Raw genomic sequence first — 18577 nt, 5'->3', positions numbered from 1 at the left:
ATCAACCAGTTGACTTTGCTGGTTGGTGGAAGGCGGAAAAGGGCCATTAGGGACCCTGAGCCTGCCGCGTTCTCATGTGGCAGGAAGGAAGGCTTGTGAGTGGAGGATGGGGGAGACGAGGGAGCCAAATGACAGGTTTAAAAAACCGAATAAATAGGTAGGGGAACTAGTCGATAAAATATCTTAAGACTTCTTAAAAATATCTTACTGCGTCGTGCGATGTGCAGGAAATTCCCTGGGAGCCATTTTATGATTTTTAATAATATTTTTAATAATGCTACAAAAATTCTATTAGGTTTTTTTAAAAGCCTGTTTTATAATTTCAATAAGATGTTTCAGACTATGCAGTATCCCTGTGCACCCAAGGTGGGCATTAATCAGTGCTGCTGCACAATCTGTTGAGACTTATTGCTTAATTAGAACACGCACAAGCCTATTTGTCACTGTTGACAATGGCATGAGGACTAAGATTTAAAATGGTAAAAATGCCCAGGTTCAACCCTTCGTGAAGCTACTTTTGGGGAAAAAAAATAAGGAAGGTTTCCAGACACGGTTAGACTCGGTCTTTTCCGACTGGCTCGGACTTCTCCCGGCTTTGGTCCATCGTACTCGTTGTCTAACACCACGAAGAGTAGCTGTGCCAGGAAAAGATAGGTATGAGCTCCCCTGTTGCTGGAAGTCACTCGTGGAGGACAGCAGCATGGTGTCTACCTGAAGATATTTTCCTGTTGCAAATTAACTGCTGCCATTAGTGAAACATTTGTAGGAAACCATGGTGAATAACTTGTCAGAGGGTATAGCTGGACCTGGCTGGCTTTTGGGAATGGTTGCACAGAACCAGCACTCTCAGCTGCCAGCCTCTGGCTTTTGGGTTGGCTCCATAGCTGTGCTGTAGTGAGAGCTGATTGAATGAACTTTGAGATCCATTGCAGATTTTTTTTCCTACAAATTCTGTTCTGCGGTTTTTGTTTCTAATTTGTGTGGGCAAAGTTGAAGGCACCAGTAGCCGCTATGTAACACCGAGCAGAAGCAGGTTTTCCCACTCCCCCCAAAGTGGGAACTAGTGAGATTACGTTAAGGGACTCAGGCTTGGGAGGTCCCTTCCTACCACTTAATGCCCAGCCCAGTAGTGGCTTCATAGTTAGTAGGGTCAGAAGGGACCTGAGCAGATCATCAAGTCCGACCCCCTGCCATGGCAGGAAAGGATGCTGGGGTTAAACGACCCCAGCTCGGTGATTATCCAGCCTCCTTGCGAAGACCCCAGGGTAGGGCTTCGCACAGCCCTAGTGAACAGCCACCTGTGGACAGCTATGAGAGAAACAGAGGTTACTACACTTTCCTGAGCTGCTCCTGAGAAGCAGGGTCTCACCTGCTCTTTTTCCCAGCAGCTACAGCTGCTCTCGGACGTTCCCTTGGAGGGAAGAAGAATGAAGAGTATGGGTGCCAGTAAAAGCTTGCTGGGGTGGGGGCCAGTAGGGAGAGCTGGCACCTGTTTTGCTTAATCCGAGCGTGGTCCCGGATTCAAACAACCAAGAGGTAACAGTGCCGTTGCTGATTTCCAGAGCTGTGCAGTCACCAAGAACCAAAGCTTATGTAGTTGGGGTGGTCCTGCTTTGGGCAGGGGGTTGGAGGAGATGACCTCCTGAGGTCCCTTCCAACCCTCACTCCCTGTGATAATTGTGCAGCACTGGTGGCTGGGTTTGTGCTGAAAGCATCTAGTAGAACAGAATTTCTCAACCTGTGGGTCGCAAGAATATATCGAAGAGTCGCGAACAAGCTTTAAAAAATGGATCAACAAACTTTAAAAATGGATTCTCCTTTAAAGGAGAAAAATGTCTTTTCCCTTGTGGGTTATCAGACTTGCAGCCTGCAAGGGGTTGCTTGGGGCCCCCCATGCCCCCACACCCACCCCCTGCCTCACACCCTGGGGGGCTGAGGACTTGGGGGCAGCCAGTCAGGAGTGAGGGGCACTGGGTCAGGACAGGCCATGGATATTTACAGATGGGTCCTGGTACAAAAAAAGGTTGAGAGCCACCAGGGGCAATGTATAGGGCGTGCACGGAGGTGCATGTGCACCCCCTGAGCGTGCTGCGCTCCCTGTTCAGCCAGCGGGCGGAGGGGGCAGGCGGGAGCACCAGTGCACCCCCTGCAAGCACCAGCTGGGGACCGGGGCTGCCAGTAAAAGCAGCTGTGCTGCTTCTGGCCGCTTTTTGGTGAGATCAGCTGTGGGGGACCCCCTTCCTCCAACCCCTCCCAGACCCCAGCCAGTGGGATCGGCTGCCGGGGGGACCCCCCTCCCCCTCGGTTGCTATCTTGAGGCACCAGACACCCAAGAGAGCCACTGCACCGGAACACCCCTTTTGCTAAGTTGTACCTTTGTAGTCTGTTGTCTTCAGAGCACTTCCCTTGGCATTCGGGCATTGAGAGTAGTTGCTGTAATGACGCTGCGGTGGGGTTTGGTGGGAGCCGAACCACTGGAGACAGCACTTTTAACAGAGGACCTTGCTAACAGAGTGCATTAGCTGGATTGATTTGACTTAATAAAATCCCAATGCATTCCAGAAAGCTTGTGAATTCATTCAGTCCACAGCTGAACAACCCATTCCTCTCTTCCCCGCCCCCCCCTCCTTCCCTGCTCCATGTCGGGGTAGCCAAGGAGAGCGGTGCGGTTTACCTTTTTTGTTTAATTGCGCTAAAGCTATCCCCCGTGCTTTTGTTGGGTTTTTTTTTCCTCCTGGCATAGCTATGCTCCGGGGAAATTAAACAGCAATTATTATGTTTGCTCGCTCTGTTATACCATAACAGATACTTGAAGGTAAGTTGATGTGTTCATATGACTGGCTGCGCAGGAGCGGTGCCTGCTACGGCAGGGCTGTCGGAGCCTCTCGGATTCAGAGCTGCGCACACGGCGCTAATCCTTTGTTTACCTAAGGGAAGACTAACCACAAACACAGGGCACAGCTTGTACTGTGGATTTTACTTTTGAAAACCGCTGATAAGAAGTGAGAAACCAGGACGTGCAGCACTCACTTGCTTTCATGTCAGATTTTTAAGGGCGTGGAGTAGTTCATAACGCCGGCCCCAGCGTTTTATTGTTGTGTAGGTCAGGGAGCTTGATTGAGTTGCAGCATAACGCAGGAGGGCAGGGAGAGAAAATGGTGGCAGTGGAGAGAGAGAGAGGGAGAGAGAATGGTGCCTCGTGCCAAGGAAACAACCTCCTAACAACTACAAATGGCCTGTGTTGACGGTAGCCGTAATGCTGGGTTACAGAAGGATGTGAGCAATTGAGCTGCTCTCAGATCTCATGCGAAGCCTCGGCAGAGCTCGGGAGCGCGTCTCCGAGCTCTGTGCTGCTGGTGCAGCAGATCAGTGCCTTTTTCTTTTCGTTTTGTTCCTGCTGTTGTGCTTGTTGTTTGTCTGTGCAGCCCAGGGAAGAGCCTGGTGCACCTTTGTAAACCCACGCGGCCCTTGGCGGGGTGGAAATAAGGAGGCTTGAGAGGGAAGAAATTTGAGGGCTTCTGCAGCATCAGGAGCACTTTCAAATGCCATACGAGTTGGGGCACCTGTGCCTGGCCTCCCCGGTGCAAGGTGATGTCTGTCATGGGGAGGAAGGAGCAGAGTGGGGGGGGGGGGGGTTACAAACCTGCTGTCTCTGGAGTTCAGAGGCCAATCAAAAGGCAAGGCCAGAAACCCTGGTCAGTCCCTTGAGGCATTTGCCACTTACAAATTGGATATGGGGGAGCCGCTTCCTTTCCTGGCCGTAATGTCCTTTTCCTCCCTCACTTTTGGCTGCGAGGCTCTCTCTTGCCGATCCTGCTGTGAATACAGAACGAAGCCCTCTTTCCTTTCCCCTTCCTGGTTGTCCCCCACCATGGAAGGAGGCTCTTGGCGGCCCCCTCTTTCCTTGGACACGCAAGGCCACGTACCTCCTCTGCTGTCACACCTGCAGGGAAGTTCAGTGGTTTCCACATTGCCAGGTCAGCTGGCACGTCACTCCTAGCTCTGCTTTGCTCAAGTAGGGAGCATTGCTTTGAACACGGTTGCAGAGCCCTGGCACAGAGGAAGCCCGCTGTCCGAGGCAGGCGTGTGTGGAAGCAGTGCCCGCTGCCCACAAAGAGCTCCACGTCTCATCCTTCTGGTATAACCTCGGAGCAGTACAAAGTGCGTGTCAGCTGGGTGACCCACAAGTGTGGCAAGGAAACTGCTTGGAAAGAACGACATGCAGTCCAAAGACAGTGCTTCATCGGTGGCACCATGAAGTCGACACTTTGCTTGCGGAGGAAAATGGTTGGGAGAACCTAATGGGGACACACCTGTGTTTCCGGAGGGTGAAAGACTGAGTGTGCATTTGCAGAGAAGAGAGAAACTAACTGGGTGGTGGGGTCTCCGGAGGTCATATGACGATATATAATCGCTGATCCAACGTAGATGGAGAGGGACCCAACACCCCAAAGAGACCAAATTCATCCTAGACATTTGCCTTGCATCTTAACTCTGGGACCTCTGAGCTTGGGATGAGGAGCCGGTTTTTGATGCTAGATGCCACTGATGGGAGCAGGCTACCGCTGCATCTCATTAGGGCTCTTCCCCACGTGGACTGGAGTTGTGGGCGAGTGGCACAAAATGAGAAATCAAGAAAGGGATGTGGAAGCGAGCAGGCCATGGGCTCTGCATCAAGGGGGAGCTGAAGAAAAACTCCACCTGTGATGTGGCTGGTGGGCCGTTGAGTCTGAAAGCTGTGAGCAGGCTGGGTTGGACCCACTGTGACAGGTGGCACCCAGCTGATGGTTGTGGTGAGTGAAGGAGGAACCTTTCCCCTAAAATAATCTCACACTTCAGTTGCACACCTCCTGTCCAAACGCTGCCCAAACTGTAACCATGCATATGGAGCACATTTTTCTTCCGCTTGTACTAAAAGAGCAGCTTCATTAAACAAAAGATTTGTCTGTCCCTTGCATGGTTGCTTCATTGAGTCATGATGTCTTTGTGTCTCGCTTGCACAGGCATTGTGCACATCTACCTATGAGCTGTCCTACATACTTTGCATTTGCAAGCCAGGATGCCTTTGGAGCTGGGGCTCGAGTCACGGCTGTGGTGTCCCACTGCTGAGGATGTGCAGTAGTTACTCGTGCTCTGCCCCAGCATGACGGCGTTGGCTGGAGAGCTTAATTTAGTTGCAGCAACCACAGGAGGAAAGAAAAAAGCAAGAGAAGAGCAAGAATGAGAATGGCGCCTCATGCAAGAGAGAGAGCCTCCTCGTAATGACACGTGACCGATGCCAAATTAGCAGCAGCGCTGGGTTGTAGAAGAAGCAGCAGCCGAGTGCTTAAATGGCATGTCAAGCCCCTCATCGACTTGACTTTGCCTTAAACGTTTCCCCCCTTTCCCCTCAGCCAGAGAACTGCCCACAGGTTTTTTTTAATGTCTCATCACTCAATCCTAAATGACGCTTGGAAATTTGGGGATGCAATACACTGCTGTCTGTTAATTTGGAGAGACAAGGGGGAGCATATTCCTGCCTGAGCCACTATCCCAGGTGGTGGGCAGTCCTAAATGTTCGGTCCCCTTATCTTGGGTGAATTCGGAGCATCCACTGTTGGGACAAAGGCTTTTTTTCTTCTTCTAAGAATAGACTTTAGTATTGGCAGATTGGTTAAGAGCATCTCCCTGGGTTAGAGCTACTCAGAACAACCTTCCCCTTCTCCTGTCTTGCATCCAGCCTTCCTCTTCCTCTCCAGTGCCCATGCACCTAACCAGCTGAGTCCATCACGCACTTAGCAATTATAGTGCCGAGACGTGTTGACTGCAAGACCTTGTTGTGAGGTGAGATCACCAGGAACAAAACGATCATTACAGGCCATTCATGTCGGCAGCATTTATGCTCCTGTGTTTGCTTGCAAGCAAAAACAGCAGCTAATTTGCAAGGCTGCCTTTTGTAAAAGAGTCTTTTGATCAATGATTGCCTGTGTTAATGTTTCAGTAGGCTATCGATTTCTGCAACAGCTTTTGTTCCCTGAATTTATGTGAGATGGGTTTCAGCAGCGCACACTATGCATGTTTGATTAAAGTTCAATTGACTTCACTGGCGGTGAAGCTGGGAGCTGTTTCATTCCCTGTTTGTAGATCCAAAGCTTTCCCGACATGTTCTTTTGTTTGTGCTCAAGCTCCTGCCACCCATGCAGTCACCAATATGCTGTTCCTAATCCTCCCAGATTCACTCCACTCCAGCATTTAATCCCTTAGGTAGACATTATAGTATTTGATGGCGAGGCAACTAATAAAACCTGGGATGGAGTTTCAGCGTGTGTGGTGCACATCTACTGTGTGCGTGTAAAAGTAAGACTCCTCTGCATCTACTACCTCCTTGACTCTAATGCCGGGTCTGTGTCAGGAGCTTGAGTCACTGAGTCATATAGCTGGATCTCTCTGCTAATGAACCCTAAGGATAAAACGGTGATTAGCTCTTAAGATCCACCCATGCTTTAGAACTGTCCAAGTCAGCTTTTGAATTAACATTTCAATTTGAACCTGCGTGCAAGTTTCCGACTGCAAATTTGGGGGTGTTGCTTTGAAGTCAGGTGTCTGTTTCTGAAGTTTTATCCCCAGATACAAGCAGTTTAAATAAAAAAAAAAACAAACAGCTTAGTTTTACAGCTCAGTGTGTGCATAAGTAGTTAAACTTCCCTTGAGAGGTGATGGGTTTGCCACATGTAGATATAGCCCAAGTTTGTTCTCATTCCTATTATATGATGCGAGGGGGGAAGATTGATTTGAACTCTTCTGTTACTGTGTATCAGAGCAGAGGTATTAGTCTACTGACACAGGGAGGTGGGATTTACTGACTTCACTTGCTGATCCTGACACCAAGGATTTGATATAAATCAACTTTACAGGTGAAATGTGGCTGATTTTGTTTGCAGGAAGCTCGCTAGCTCAGGAAAGCATGGCATAAACTTCCCATGGAGTGTCAGTCACCCACTCTCTGTTTGTCCTCCCATCGCTAGTGCCGAAGAGACTCAGAGCCCCTTTCTCATGAGGTCAAAAACAAATTTTAAAGCCGTTGCATGGAATTTAACAGGAGTGTTTGCACACAGGGATGAGATGTCAGGACCCCTGTCCCTGCCTCAGTCACAGACTTGGTGTGTGTACTCCATCAGCTCCCGACCCGTGTGCCTGCATTTACCCATTTGCAGAAGAATGGCAAAGATGCCTGCCTGCTTTCATTTCTAGGGATTCATTTTTTAGGAGAATAAGTAGGGGTTTTTTAAGATTTTTTTTTTTTTTTTTTATTCTGCCAAATCAAGGCACTATGTATTATGCTTTTTCCTCCCATCCCAACTCTCTCCCCAAGTATTACTCTGAAGATAGCAGACTCTGGGGATCATTTTCATTTCAGTGGATCTGCAGTGGAGATCAGGTGGTAGCTGCCCTCCAGAGCAGTCCCCTCCATTTGCCTTTTCATGGCTGTCGGTACAGAAGATGCTGGTTGTGCTGCTCCTGCTTGTTCCAGGCCATCGGCAGTTTGGACAGAGGGTGTGTCTTTGCAACAGAATTAACCTCCATCTACTCCCAGCAAAGAGTGCTGAATTTGGCGGACAGAGCAAGCTGACTGAGGTTGTGTGATTAGATCACATGTAAGGCAGTTCAAAGAGCCCCTTTTTGCGGGCAGTTCAGGCATGTTTGTTCTGATGTTGATTTTTCAAGAGAGTGGTTAGAACGGCTCCATTTCTCTTGCAACTTGAAAGAAACAACACCTTTTACCTTAGAGGCAGACAAGTCGCCAGGAAATGATGGGGTTTCAAAGTAAAAGAAAGGAGATTAAAACCACATGCTGTTCTTTAGCTTGGCATTACATCTGCTAGTTTGAATGTCATCTGCCCCGGTTTTTTGACTGTAAGCCAGATTCATTATATATGGAATTATCACCAGCTTCCCTAGGTGTGTTCTTTTAACTGCCTAATTAATTTAGATGTGAACACATATATTCAGATTAACATTTGGTTTGCTTTAATGTGGTTGAGTGTTATGGGTAGATATTTGTCGGCGTGTTTTCATTTTAATTTTTAAGGTTTTTTGAACAGGAGTGTTTTTAGGTAACTTCATGGGGGGATTTGGATTGTTGCGCTCTGTCTGTTTGAAGTGATCACACTCTTGTTGACAGTGCCATGGGATCTGCAAGGAACGTCACTAGTAAGGACATGGCTCTTACAGCTCATTGGAAAGACTCTACCTCTGGCAGCACAGTGTCCCCTAACACTTGGCCGAGGTATTGCCTCAATGCTTATTCAAAGGAAAGAGCTCCCCTTGCTGTGAATGGCCAGTGCTGGCAGTGCCAGGATGGGGGCTGTAGATTTTGCAGCCCAGCCTTTAAAAAATTAAATGCATTTAACTTCCTCTTAAATAAAATATTTTTCTCTTCTATCCAGGGGGACATGTGTCTGGCTGGAAGCCTTTTACAAACATAGACATACATGCATACCCTGTCCTTCTCTGCGGAGGGGGAAGAAAAGAGCTGACAAGTCAGCTTTGCATGCCCCTCTAACATATTCCTTCTGTGTTTGCAGGGAGAACTAATCACCTTCTATTACTATTGGAAGAAAACCCCTGAAGCAGCAAGTTCCCGAGCCCACCGTAGGCATCGGAGGCAGGCTGTGTTTCGGAGAATTAAAACTCGAACTGCTTCCACTCCAGTCAACACTCCCTCCAGGCCCCCCTCCAGCGAATTCTGTAAGTGGCGGCTAAAAGCAGTGCATTTATCTTTGTTTAGATGCGTGGAACTGCAGTAATGTAATGGCTCTGTCTTCAGCTGAATAAAGCAAGGAAATTGAATTCAGGCTGTTCCCATACCATTACGTCCGAGTATGGCAGGAGTCTGTGATCAGCAAGTGATGTTTCCTGTCATGTGCAGTGTGGGGCTCAGGCTAGAAAGCCTGAGTAAGGACAGATGTTTCTCTGGCTCTGAATATCCCTATTTTTGTCCTGGCTGGAAGCGTTGCATTTTCCCTGGAGTTCTACTAGGCACAGGACTTAGACAATAAAGCAGTCCCCACCCTCCTCCTCCCCTGCCCAAGCCTTCTTTCATGACCGTGCCTTCTGCTACCATCAGCATTGCTGTATCTTACCATATCTCATCGTGGCCTTGCTTTGAGGCAGAAGCACCTTAACAAAGAGTCACTGCAAAGCCTAGTGCAGTTGAACTTGTCACTGAGGTTATGACACGACTGACGTCAAGACGGTTGCATAGAATTTATCATTGTATAAAAGGCTAAAGCTTCCCTTAAACTTTAAGCCTTTCAGTGGAATAAATCCAGAGCATTTCTTGTCTTTTGCAATGAAAGACGATTGGCAAAATCTCAGAAATTGGACCAAACTTACTGGAGTGCTGTTATAGGGAGGATGGGGAATATGTGTGTATGTGTAGTGGGGGAATACAGGAGATGGTTTTTAAGATGCACCAAAGCAAAGTATTATCGGTTTCTGTACCTGAAAGTTGAAACAAAGGCATTGGTCCTTCACTTGGATCCAGGATGCACAGCTCCCTCAAGTTCAAATGAGTACAAGGCTGCACACAGGCCCACGTCACTGCAAGAACTGAACCAACCTTAGCTCAGTGGATGAGGTTTTAGCCTGGTGTGAACTTTTCGGTTCAGTTTCAGACATTTGGAGGAGTCTGAATTGGAAGTTACGATGCTGCCAGCAGTCATTGTTACCATACTATGAGTAAATGAATGGGACCTTGCCTTGATTAGAAGAGTGTAAGGGGTTGATGACAGACTTTAATGGAAATTATCATAGCCTCTCTCTCCATATAGCACACACATGATAAAACTTATTCTCTCAGAGCCTTCAGGGAAACACCATTCTTTCAGCAAGGGCTTTCCTTAAAAGTAAAGATTTGACCATGGGAAGTCACACATTAAAACGTGTTTTGTGACAGGGCCCTTCTGCTCCTGACAGGTTATAGGCACATGTGAGATGGTGAATTTTTAGCATGTGGCTGGAAGATGCAATGCTCTCAGCCAGTTACTTACAAGTTCCCATAGTACCCAGTTGGTGCAGATTCTTTCTAGAGGCTTATGAGGTTTGCACACTTGCCATTTTAGGCAAGGGTAATGTGCTTTGCAGCTGGTGATGTTTTAATGAGGTGACTGCTCTCCACATGTAGGGTGAGCCTTACAATTGGAAGGCTCTGCAAATCCCCCAAAACTAAGATGTATGAAATATAATCCAGCTGTCAGATGCATTCTTTAAGGAGCATTTTCCACAAGAATAATAAAGCATCCCATATTTTTGTTCTGCCTTTTATCCGGAGGGGTCACAAAGCACTTTACAAGCTATCAAACCACATAAGGACCATTTTACCCACCAGTGAAACCCAGCCATCCCTGGGACAAAAATCAGCAGCTGTGGAACCTATACAGCAATGCTGTGCATCTAATTTAGTTAAAAAAAAGAAAAAGTTCTTGTGCATGTGACATTGCCAGGTGGGATTTCGGTGTGGTGGCTATTGTCTGACTGGGAAGTTGGCCAGACTCTTGAGTGAAGCGTCCCTAGTTTTGAATATTACTCTGAGCCACCGTTCCTCCAATCCGCCCTTCCTGAGGCCTGTACACTTTGTTTCATGTAGTACAGCGCCTCCACCTGTGCCATGCCTCTGGGCAGCACGGGTGTTGGTTCAACCCTGATGCCCAGGGAAGTGTGCCAGGCACTGGATCAGAAGCACTGTCACTTGCATCACTTAGCATATTCCTGAGATCTTTTTAAATGTAGGTACTGACCAGGCCTGACCCTCCTTAGCTTGTGAAATTTGATGTGATGGCAGCACAAGGTGGGATGGCTGCAGGCCAGCCTAGGAAGCTGCAGAACGAAGACCAGAATTCTCATCATAAATGGTTACATTCAGCCAGCCAGAGCAAAGTGAGAACTCATCCTGATTTTTTTTTTCTCTCCCTTTCCTTCTCTTTCTCTCTTTGCTTATTCAGTGGACTTGAGCTCAGCCAGCGAAGATGATTTTGACAGCGAGGACAGTGAACAGGAACTGAAGGGCTACGCCTGTCGTCACTGCTTCACAACCAGTATGCACTTGATATATCGCTGTATCTCTTTTCCTTGTGTTGGTGCCTATTTAACATTGGTTCATCCAAGCAAAAGCAGCTGTAATGCACAGAGAGCTGTTCTAAAAATGTAGCGTTGAATCAGCTAAAATATGCAGCATCCCAGCATAGAGTTAATCGTGATTTACCATTGCAAATTAGTATTGCAGTGACAGGGGAGGATCCTGGAAGATAGACATTTATACAGTGAAGCCGTCATGTCTAAACAGAGTCCTTTATCTAATCCATTTACCATACAGCAAATCAATATTGAGCTGTGACTGTCAGATACATAACTTGCATTCATGATGCACCAAGGCTTTTCTGCAGCAGCTTTGCTCTTATAAGTACTCCTGAAAGCTCTCTGATGCTTGTACATATGCACTGAGCATGCAAGCAAAAGCCTGGAGGTAAGTAAGGGAAGGGAGAGATGAAATGTTCGTGCTGCATTTATCTCGAAGAAACCAAGACAGACCTCAGAGAACTAATAGCTCCCTAACTCATAGTCCCCAAATGCAGCAGCAGTCTCTCTTGCGCTCATTTTCAAAGCAGCAGTTGCCTGTTTAAATAAAGAAATAGTCTGTAACCGAGCATGGAAAATGTTCATGGAGACATAAGCCAGCCTGCAACAAGGCAAAGGTTTCCAGTTGCATTGCTGGGAAAGGTGGGTATTTGTGTTCCATATCTGATATATTGTACGTTTCCAATCCTCCCCCATCACTTTTCCAACAACAGCCTCCAAGGACTGGCACCACGGTGGTCGAGAGAACATCTTGCTCTGCACTGACTGCCGCATCCACTTCAAGAAGTACGGGGAGCTCCCGCCCATTGAGAAGCCAGTGGACCCTCCACCCTTTATGTTTAAGCCTGTCAAAGAGGAAGATGATGGACTCAGCGGAAAGCATAGCATGAGGACAAGGCGGAGTCGAGGCTCGGTAGGTCTGCATTGTCCATGTCCTCAGCATCCTCTGGGAAAGAGAAGGGACAGTGTAGAAAGTTAGCCCTGTTACAGTCAGAGCTTCCAGCAGCACTCTGTCTCTCCTCCCCATCAGTTCCTTGCTCTGTTAGCCTGCCAAAATGCAGGGCTGATGTCTGTGCAGAATTTGAGGCTTGTCTGAAAATTTGACCTTGAAGTATCTCCTTGGGGAGGTCTAGTCAAACCCTGTGTATCTTAATGTTCCAAGTCTAAATCTCTCTTTCTGTTGAGTGGGTCAAGGTAGCAGCCCCTTCAGAATAATTCTATTACCAAAATCTGTGACAGCATTTGTAGTGCTACTTCTTTTCCCTAGCTGCGCCCTATCTGAGGTAACCCTTAGATGCATTCTGAAGGGAGCCTTTTAAAAATGTAAGTACTGTCTCTCTGCCCTTGGAGAGAACTCACCTTACAAAGCTGGCCTTAAAACAAAATCTCCTTGCCCAAGTATAGAGCAGTCCTCAGAGTCCTCTACACAGTGGTTCCATCATAAAAAGGCTTTACACATGGTAATGTATCTGGAGCATTGTTGAAGTGCTGCCACCTGTGGGGACCCAAGGATTGACCAGAAACTTTCATGGTTTGGGGGCTTGCATTTCTGGCAAGTCGCACGGATGGGTCTGTCAAGCAGTAACAGATTTCTCTTTCTCTCTCCACCTTTTTGGTCATGTTCCTGTTGTCACAGCTGCTGAATACCTTGTCAGGTGATGCTGTCAGCTCAAGCTGGCTTCATCATTTTTATGGTAGCCAGTCATCCAAACAGCTGCTAAATTAGGAGGGGACAGATGAAACGGTATTAATTATTGCTGCATAATTGACTGTGATTCTTTGTTGCGTAGCAGGAACACATTGAAGCTGTTAGTCATTGTTGAAACTGCTCTCGGCTGTCTGTATGCCTAGCATCTTTAGGTCACTCCCTTATCGGGCTTGGTTTATGCTAGCGGATTTATTATTTTTTAAGGTGGAACATTAAGGAGAAGGGCGCTTGCCTGTATGAAGAAAAGCCTGGTATGTGGACAGCAGCTGTGGGAACATCATCTTAATAGTCTCATTTCCAGCAGACACAGCTTAATAACATAAGCAGTATTTGATGTTTTTTGGTTAGCAAGTTAAGGATTTGCCACCTCCTGTTTCAAGCCCAGATGAGCTTTCAAGTACAGGCTTAAAAACATGTAGAGCTCAATTTTCTGTTTCTCAGGCGCTGGGCTGGGATGCACGCACCTGTCATAACTTGGGGAAAAAAGCAAAGGTTGATAAGATGCTTCCTATCAGGTGGTTTTTTTTTTTTCTCATTTATTTTCATTAAACCAATAGATGTCTACACTACGTAGTGGTCGTAAAAAGCAGCCAGCCAGTCCCGATGGTAGAGCCTCACCCATTAATGAAGACATCCGGTCCAGCGGCCGCAATTCTCCCAGTGCTGCCAGCACCTCCAGTAATGACAGCAAAGCAGATTCTGTGAAGAAGTCCACCAAGGTAAACTTTGCCTGGGATTTTTTTTCCTTCTACAACTCAGGACATTGGTCTGTTTTCAGTTCAGTGAGTCAACCTAGGGGCTTGGATCAAATCAGAGATCTAGGCTGGATAAGTAGGATTCCTGCTCTTTTCCTACGTGCACAGGTCTGCAGGCAGGCAGAGCTAAGCAGTTCCTTGCTCAGGTGTTTGGGTAAGGGGATGATTATACATAAAAGCACACAGACCTCATGGTGATAAGCATCATAGACATATCTATAAATAATCTCACTGCCGTTATTACAGGCATTTATGCCACAGTTTGAGACCCAAATTCAACTCTGACCCTCTTGCAAATGTCCGTGAGAAATGTTATACTCAACACAGGTATCTAGCTAAAATGCTCTTAATTTATTTACTAAAGGAAAGAATGCCCCATACATGAGATTGCGGCTTCTGTTGTCTTTTCTGCATAATTACATTCCAGCTTATTTTGGGGGAGAAGCTGACATTTTTTACTTAAAGGAACAAGGGCCCCTACAGGAGACAGCTAAAAAAACTACGTTATGGGAGGAGTCTTGTCACTGCCTCCAAATGGGAAAAGGGGACACAAAACAGAGTAGGAATACATGGTTGGATTTCATGGCATTGGAAGGTTAACTGCAGGGAGCATCAAGGTCACATAGAAGGAGTAAGGGTGTTTAAAATGCAGCTTGTGGTCTGCAGAAGGGAGTAGACAGTGATGTGTTAACATTTGCAAATAAAATCCAACCCAAAGAGGATCAGGAGGAACCTGAAAGAGACCTGACCAAGCCCAGGGGGTGAGCAGCATGACCAAAAGACAGGTAAAATTTAATGTAGACAAATGAAAATGATGTGCCGTAGAAAAATGTGGAATTTTTATGCACTTCACAGTGATCTAAATTAACTTGATTAACTCGGGGGAAAAAGGCCTGGACATTATTTTAGACAGCTCAGTGAAGATGACTTCATTGTATAACTGTTCACATAAGAATTATTTGGAGGATTAGCAGGTGTAAGTGGTGGGTTACGGAGTCATAAAGAACATATCATAATGCCATTATAGAAACGAATGATTTGGTCCCATCTGGAAGTATTGTACTGCATATTTCATAGATTTCACAGACATTAGGGCTGGAAGGGACCTCAGAAGATCATCGAGTCCAGCCCCCCACCCAAAGGGCAGGAAGTCAGCTGAGGTCATAGGATCCCTTATGGGTCACTTCCTCTCCAAGAAGGATATTGCAGAAGTAAGGGGAATTCAGAGAAAAGTGACAAGAATGTTTAGCAGCCCAGAAGAAACTCTAGTGTTAAGAGAGACCAGAAGATTGGGATTTAGAATGGAGGCAAACAAGGAAGACGTGATAAAAGTACATAAAATAATGGACGATTTCAGAAGGCAGAAAAAGGGGGTTCTCTTCTCCCTTTCTTCTGACGTAGAAACAAGGGGGTGTTAATGAAATTGAAAACTAGGAGATCTGAAACCAGTCCAGCAGTGTACTTTTCCGTGCAATGTGCCTTTGCTACTTCTTGCCTTAGGATGTTGAGAGCTTAGCAAAATGTCAACAGATTGGTCAATGATATGAAGAGCAAGGCAGTATAAAGGCTTATCAACATGAGGAAAAAGCCCAGCATAGCTACTTCAGTGGTAGCTTTTCCACACTAACTCTGTGTGAACTCATCCCCACTAAGAACATCTCCGTAGTGACTCAGGGCAGAACAATTCTTGTGTCCTAAATGCACTCCCAAGCTATTTTCCAGTAGCTTCTCTATAATCTCCCAAGGCAGGCAAGCCCTAAAGAAGTTGACCATTTTGGAAAGGCTATCAAACTTCTGACTTTGGGTCCTGAGCAGCTCTCAACCTATTAGGACACAACTTTCATGGCAGGCAGATTTTCTCAAGTCAACTTCCTGAAAGTTTCCCTTCCCCTTTCTCTACAGCAATTTGTGCTTGCCACTGTCAGCAACAAAATAATGGGCTACATGGACCTGGGATCTGACCCTATGGAATGGCTCCTGAGGCTTCATTTTGTATTTGGACTTAAGTATATTCGGTAGAAACATGAGTTTTAAAAGCAGTAGCCTGATGAGATGCTTTTAAAAGCAGTAGCCTGATGAGATGCCTCAGTTGCGGTGCATTCACTCCATCCCAGTAGCCTGCAGTATGCAGGAGATGCTTGCAAGCTGCTTCTCAGCTTATCGTCCTCAAATGTAAAATCCTAGCTCTGTTTTGGGCGACCTGTGTAAATTTGGCCTCCAGAGGGAGCTAGCTGGGCTGGCAGGCGGATGAAAGCCCATTCAGAAACAGTTTCTGGAAGATGGGAAATGTATTGATAGCTCCAGAATACAGATTCCTTTCCCTTCTCCCTTTTGAATGGGGAAAGAGGTATATTGGATTACCACTAAACATGGACTAATCAGCCTCTGATCAGCTTCCCTGTATCTGCAGGCACTTTTTTATGGGCACAGAATCCTGCCAGAGTGGGCAGGGTCTCCTTTTAGCTCCACTTTTACTTCCTTAATAAACCATGCCTTTCTGTTTTTGGCAGAAGATAAAAGAGGAGGCATCATCCCCCCTCAAGAACTCAAAGCGGCAGCGGGAGAAGGCAGCCTCTGACACAGAGGAGCCGGACAGATCAAACGCCAAGAAGTCCAAAACTCAAGTAAGTCTCAGAAAGGAGCAGCGTTCTCCCTGCACACAGGCTGCTCATGAGCAAAACTGGCTGTCCCCTGTCCTTCCCCATCCCCCTTCCTTCCCAGGGAAGGATAAAATCAAAACCCCAAAACCAGCAACAAACCAAATACACAAGATTGATTTAAGTTACTTCAAAGTGCCAGAGCAGCACATTGTAATTGAATTTGCAGCTGGAAAGCAGCCTACTCCTTAATGTGTTCCTTCTGCTGGGAGAGGAAGGAAGCACGTGGGCAGGGACTGGACCCGGGCATCTTGTCTCTTTTTTTTTAGCATTGGCATACTCTTCTGTATTGGGGCAAAAGTTGGTTTGATCCCTCCGTCCCTTCCCTTCATTTTGTTAATAAGCCTATGTACAAATTTTGTTTTACTTCAAATTACTCTCCTTCCTCCACTGACTTGCACTTCCACATAGCAATGTACAGCTCAGACTATACCGAATTAACAAAGCTAGAGACCATTTCAAATAGGCCCAGTTGCACCTTAGCAGCTTATTGCACCTGCAGTCTCTCTGGGACCTCCAGTTTAAAATAGTTTCCAGTTTCTGTCTGCATGAACAGAAACATTCAGGAAATCCATTTAAACCAAGAACTGCTAGTTTAACTTCTTGGGGGTCAGAGTGATGATTAATTTACTGCAGGATAGTTTGGCTCCACATGTAATTGCCCAGGTTCACTCCCAAGCACTGGCTTTGGCCGTGAGCCCCACATATTAATGTTGCCCATGCCCTGCGAGGTTCCTAGGGGAGGCTGCATGTAATGGAGTGCATCTGGGTATGACCGTGACATGCTGGGGAGCAGGCAGCATCCTGTAGCCATGCAGGAGGCAACACGGAGCCCTTTTCCCCCTGTCTCCACAGGAGATCAGCAGGCCCAACTCTCCCTCGGAGGGCGAGGGTGAGGGTGAAAGCTCCGATAGCCGCAGTGTCAACGATGAAGGCAGCAGTGACCCGAAGGACATTGACCAGGACAACCGGAGCACGTCACCTAGCATCCCCAGCCCCCAGGACAATGAGAGCGACTCAGATTCATCAGCTCAGCAGCAAGTGCTCCAGGCACAGCCACAGGTGCTCCAGGCACAGAACGGCTCTGCCCAGGCCCCACCTTCCACCCCACCGATATCCACCCAGCTCCCCACATCAATGCCAGCAGTGTCGAGCGCCCCCTCTGCCGCTGCCGCCCCCCAGGTTTCGCCGTCAGTATCTCAGCCTCCCAGCCAGCCCCAACCCCCAGCACCGCCACCACCTCACTCTCACATACAGCAGGCTCCTGCCCTGCACCCGCAGAGACTCCCCTCACCACACCCACCACTGCAGCCCCTGAGTGTGTCGCAGAGTCAGCCCCAGGCTGCTGCATCAGCACAGCCCCACTCGCAGCCTCCACTCCATGGCCAGGCCCAGCCTCCCCCTCACGGCCTGCAGGCCCAGCCTCTTCTGCCTCACCCTGTACCTCCTCAACCATTCTCTCTCCCCACGCAGTCTTCTCAGTCTCAGGTTCCCCTTCAGACACAGGCTCCTTCTCACTCTCACGCCGCTCTGCAGGTGCAAGCACAACCTGCCCTGCAAGCGCAGGCTCCCCTGCAGCAACCCCAGCCTCCACGGGAGCAGCCCCTGCCCCCTGCACCCATGGCCATGCCTCACATCAAACCGCCTCCCACCACCCCCATTCCTCAGCTTCCTACTCCACAGTCCCACAAGCACCCTCCCCACCTTTCTGGGCCTTCTCCATTCTCAATGAACTCCAACCTGCCACCGCCTCCTGCTCTGAAGCCACTAAGTTCCCTGTCCACTCATCATCCTCCTTCTGCGCACCCTCCTCCATTGCAGCTGATGCCCCAGAGCCAACCGCTGCAGTCCTCTCAAGCTCAGCCTCCGGTTCTGACTCAGAGTCAGAGCCTTCCACCATCGGCAAGCCACCCCTCCTCCGGGCTCCATCAGGTATCCTCCCAGCCGCCCTTCTCTCAGCATCCCTTTGTCCCTGGGGGACCACCTTCCATCACCCCCCCATCCTGCCCCTCCACTTCCACTCCACCTTCCGTGCCTGGTATCCCCTGTCAACCTCCTGTCTCCACGTCGGCGGCTTCCAGCGGAAACGTCCCAGTGGTCACGTCCTGCACATTGCCGCCTATTCAGATCAAAGAAGAGGCTCCTGATGAGGCAGAGGAGCCAGAGAGCCCACCACCTCCACCCAGAAGTCCGTCGCCTGAACCCACTGTGGTGGACACACCAAGCCATGCCAGCCAGTCAGCCAGGTATGGAGGGCGTCAGCAAGTTCTCTCAGGTGCGCTTGGCCTTTCCACTCAGCAGAGCGATTGCTAGGCTTCCACGTGTCGCTTGCTGGGCCAGGC

The 18577-nt window shown here is 48.1% G+C and overlaps 1 protein-coding gene across 9 annotated transcripts in view; it reads left to right on the top strand.

The window, feature by feature from the left end:
* The window catches only part of RERE (arginine-glutamic acid dipeptide repeats), a 381891-nt gene that overhangs the window by 348476 nt on the left and 14838 nt on the right, over positions 1 to 18577 (top strand). For all 9 annotated transcript variants that reach the window (XM_090023240.1, XM_090023239.1, XM_090023236.1 and 6 more), the window contains 6 exons: positions 8565 to 8727; positions 10983 to 11075; positions 11829 to 12028; positions 13381 to 13542; positions 16089 to 16202; positions 17091 to 18481. In XM_090023240.1, the coding sequence (XP_089879366.1) occupies positions 8565 to 8727; positions 10983 to 11075; positions 11829 to 12028; positions 13381 to 13542; positions 16089 to 16202; positions 17091 to 18481 (2123 nt within the window). The remainder of the gene's footprint in view (positions 1 to 8564; positions 8728 to 10982; positions 11076 to 11828; positions 12029 to 13380; positions 13543 to 16088; positions 16203 to 17090; positions 18482 to 18577) is intronic.

Source organism: Crocodylus siamensis, chromosome 12 (genome assembly GCF_052110815.1).
Source record: "Crocodylus siamensis isolate JL-2025a chromosome 12, ASM5211081v1, whole genome shotgun sequence".
NCBI lineage: Eukaryota > Metazoa > Chordata > Crocodylia > Crocodylidae > Crocodylus > Crocodylus siamensis.
This window is presented reverse-complemented; position numbering and strand designations above follow the sequence as displayed.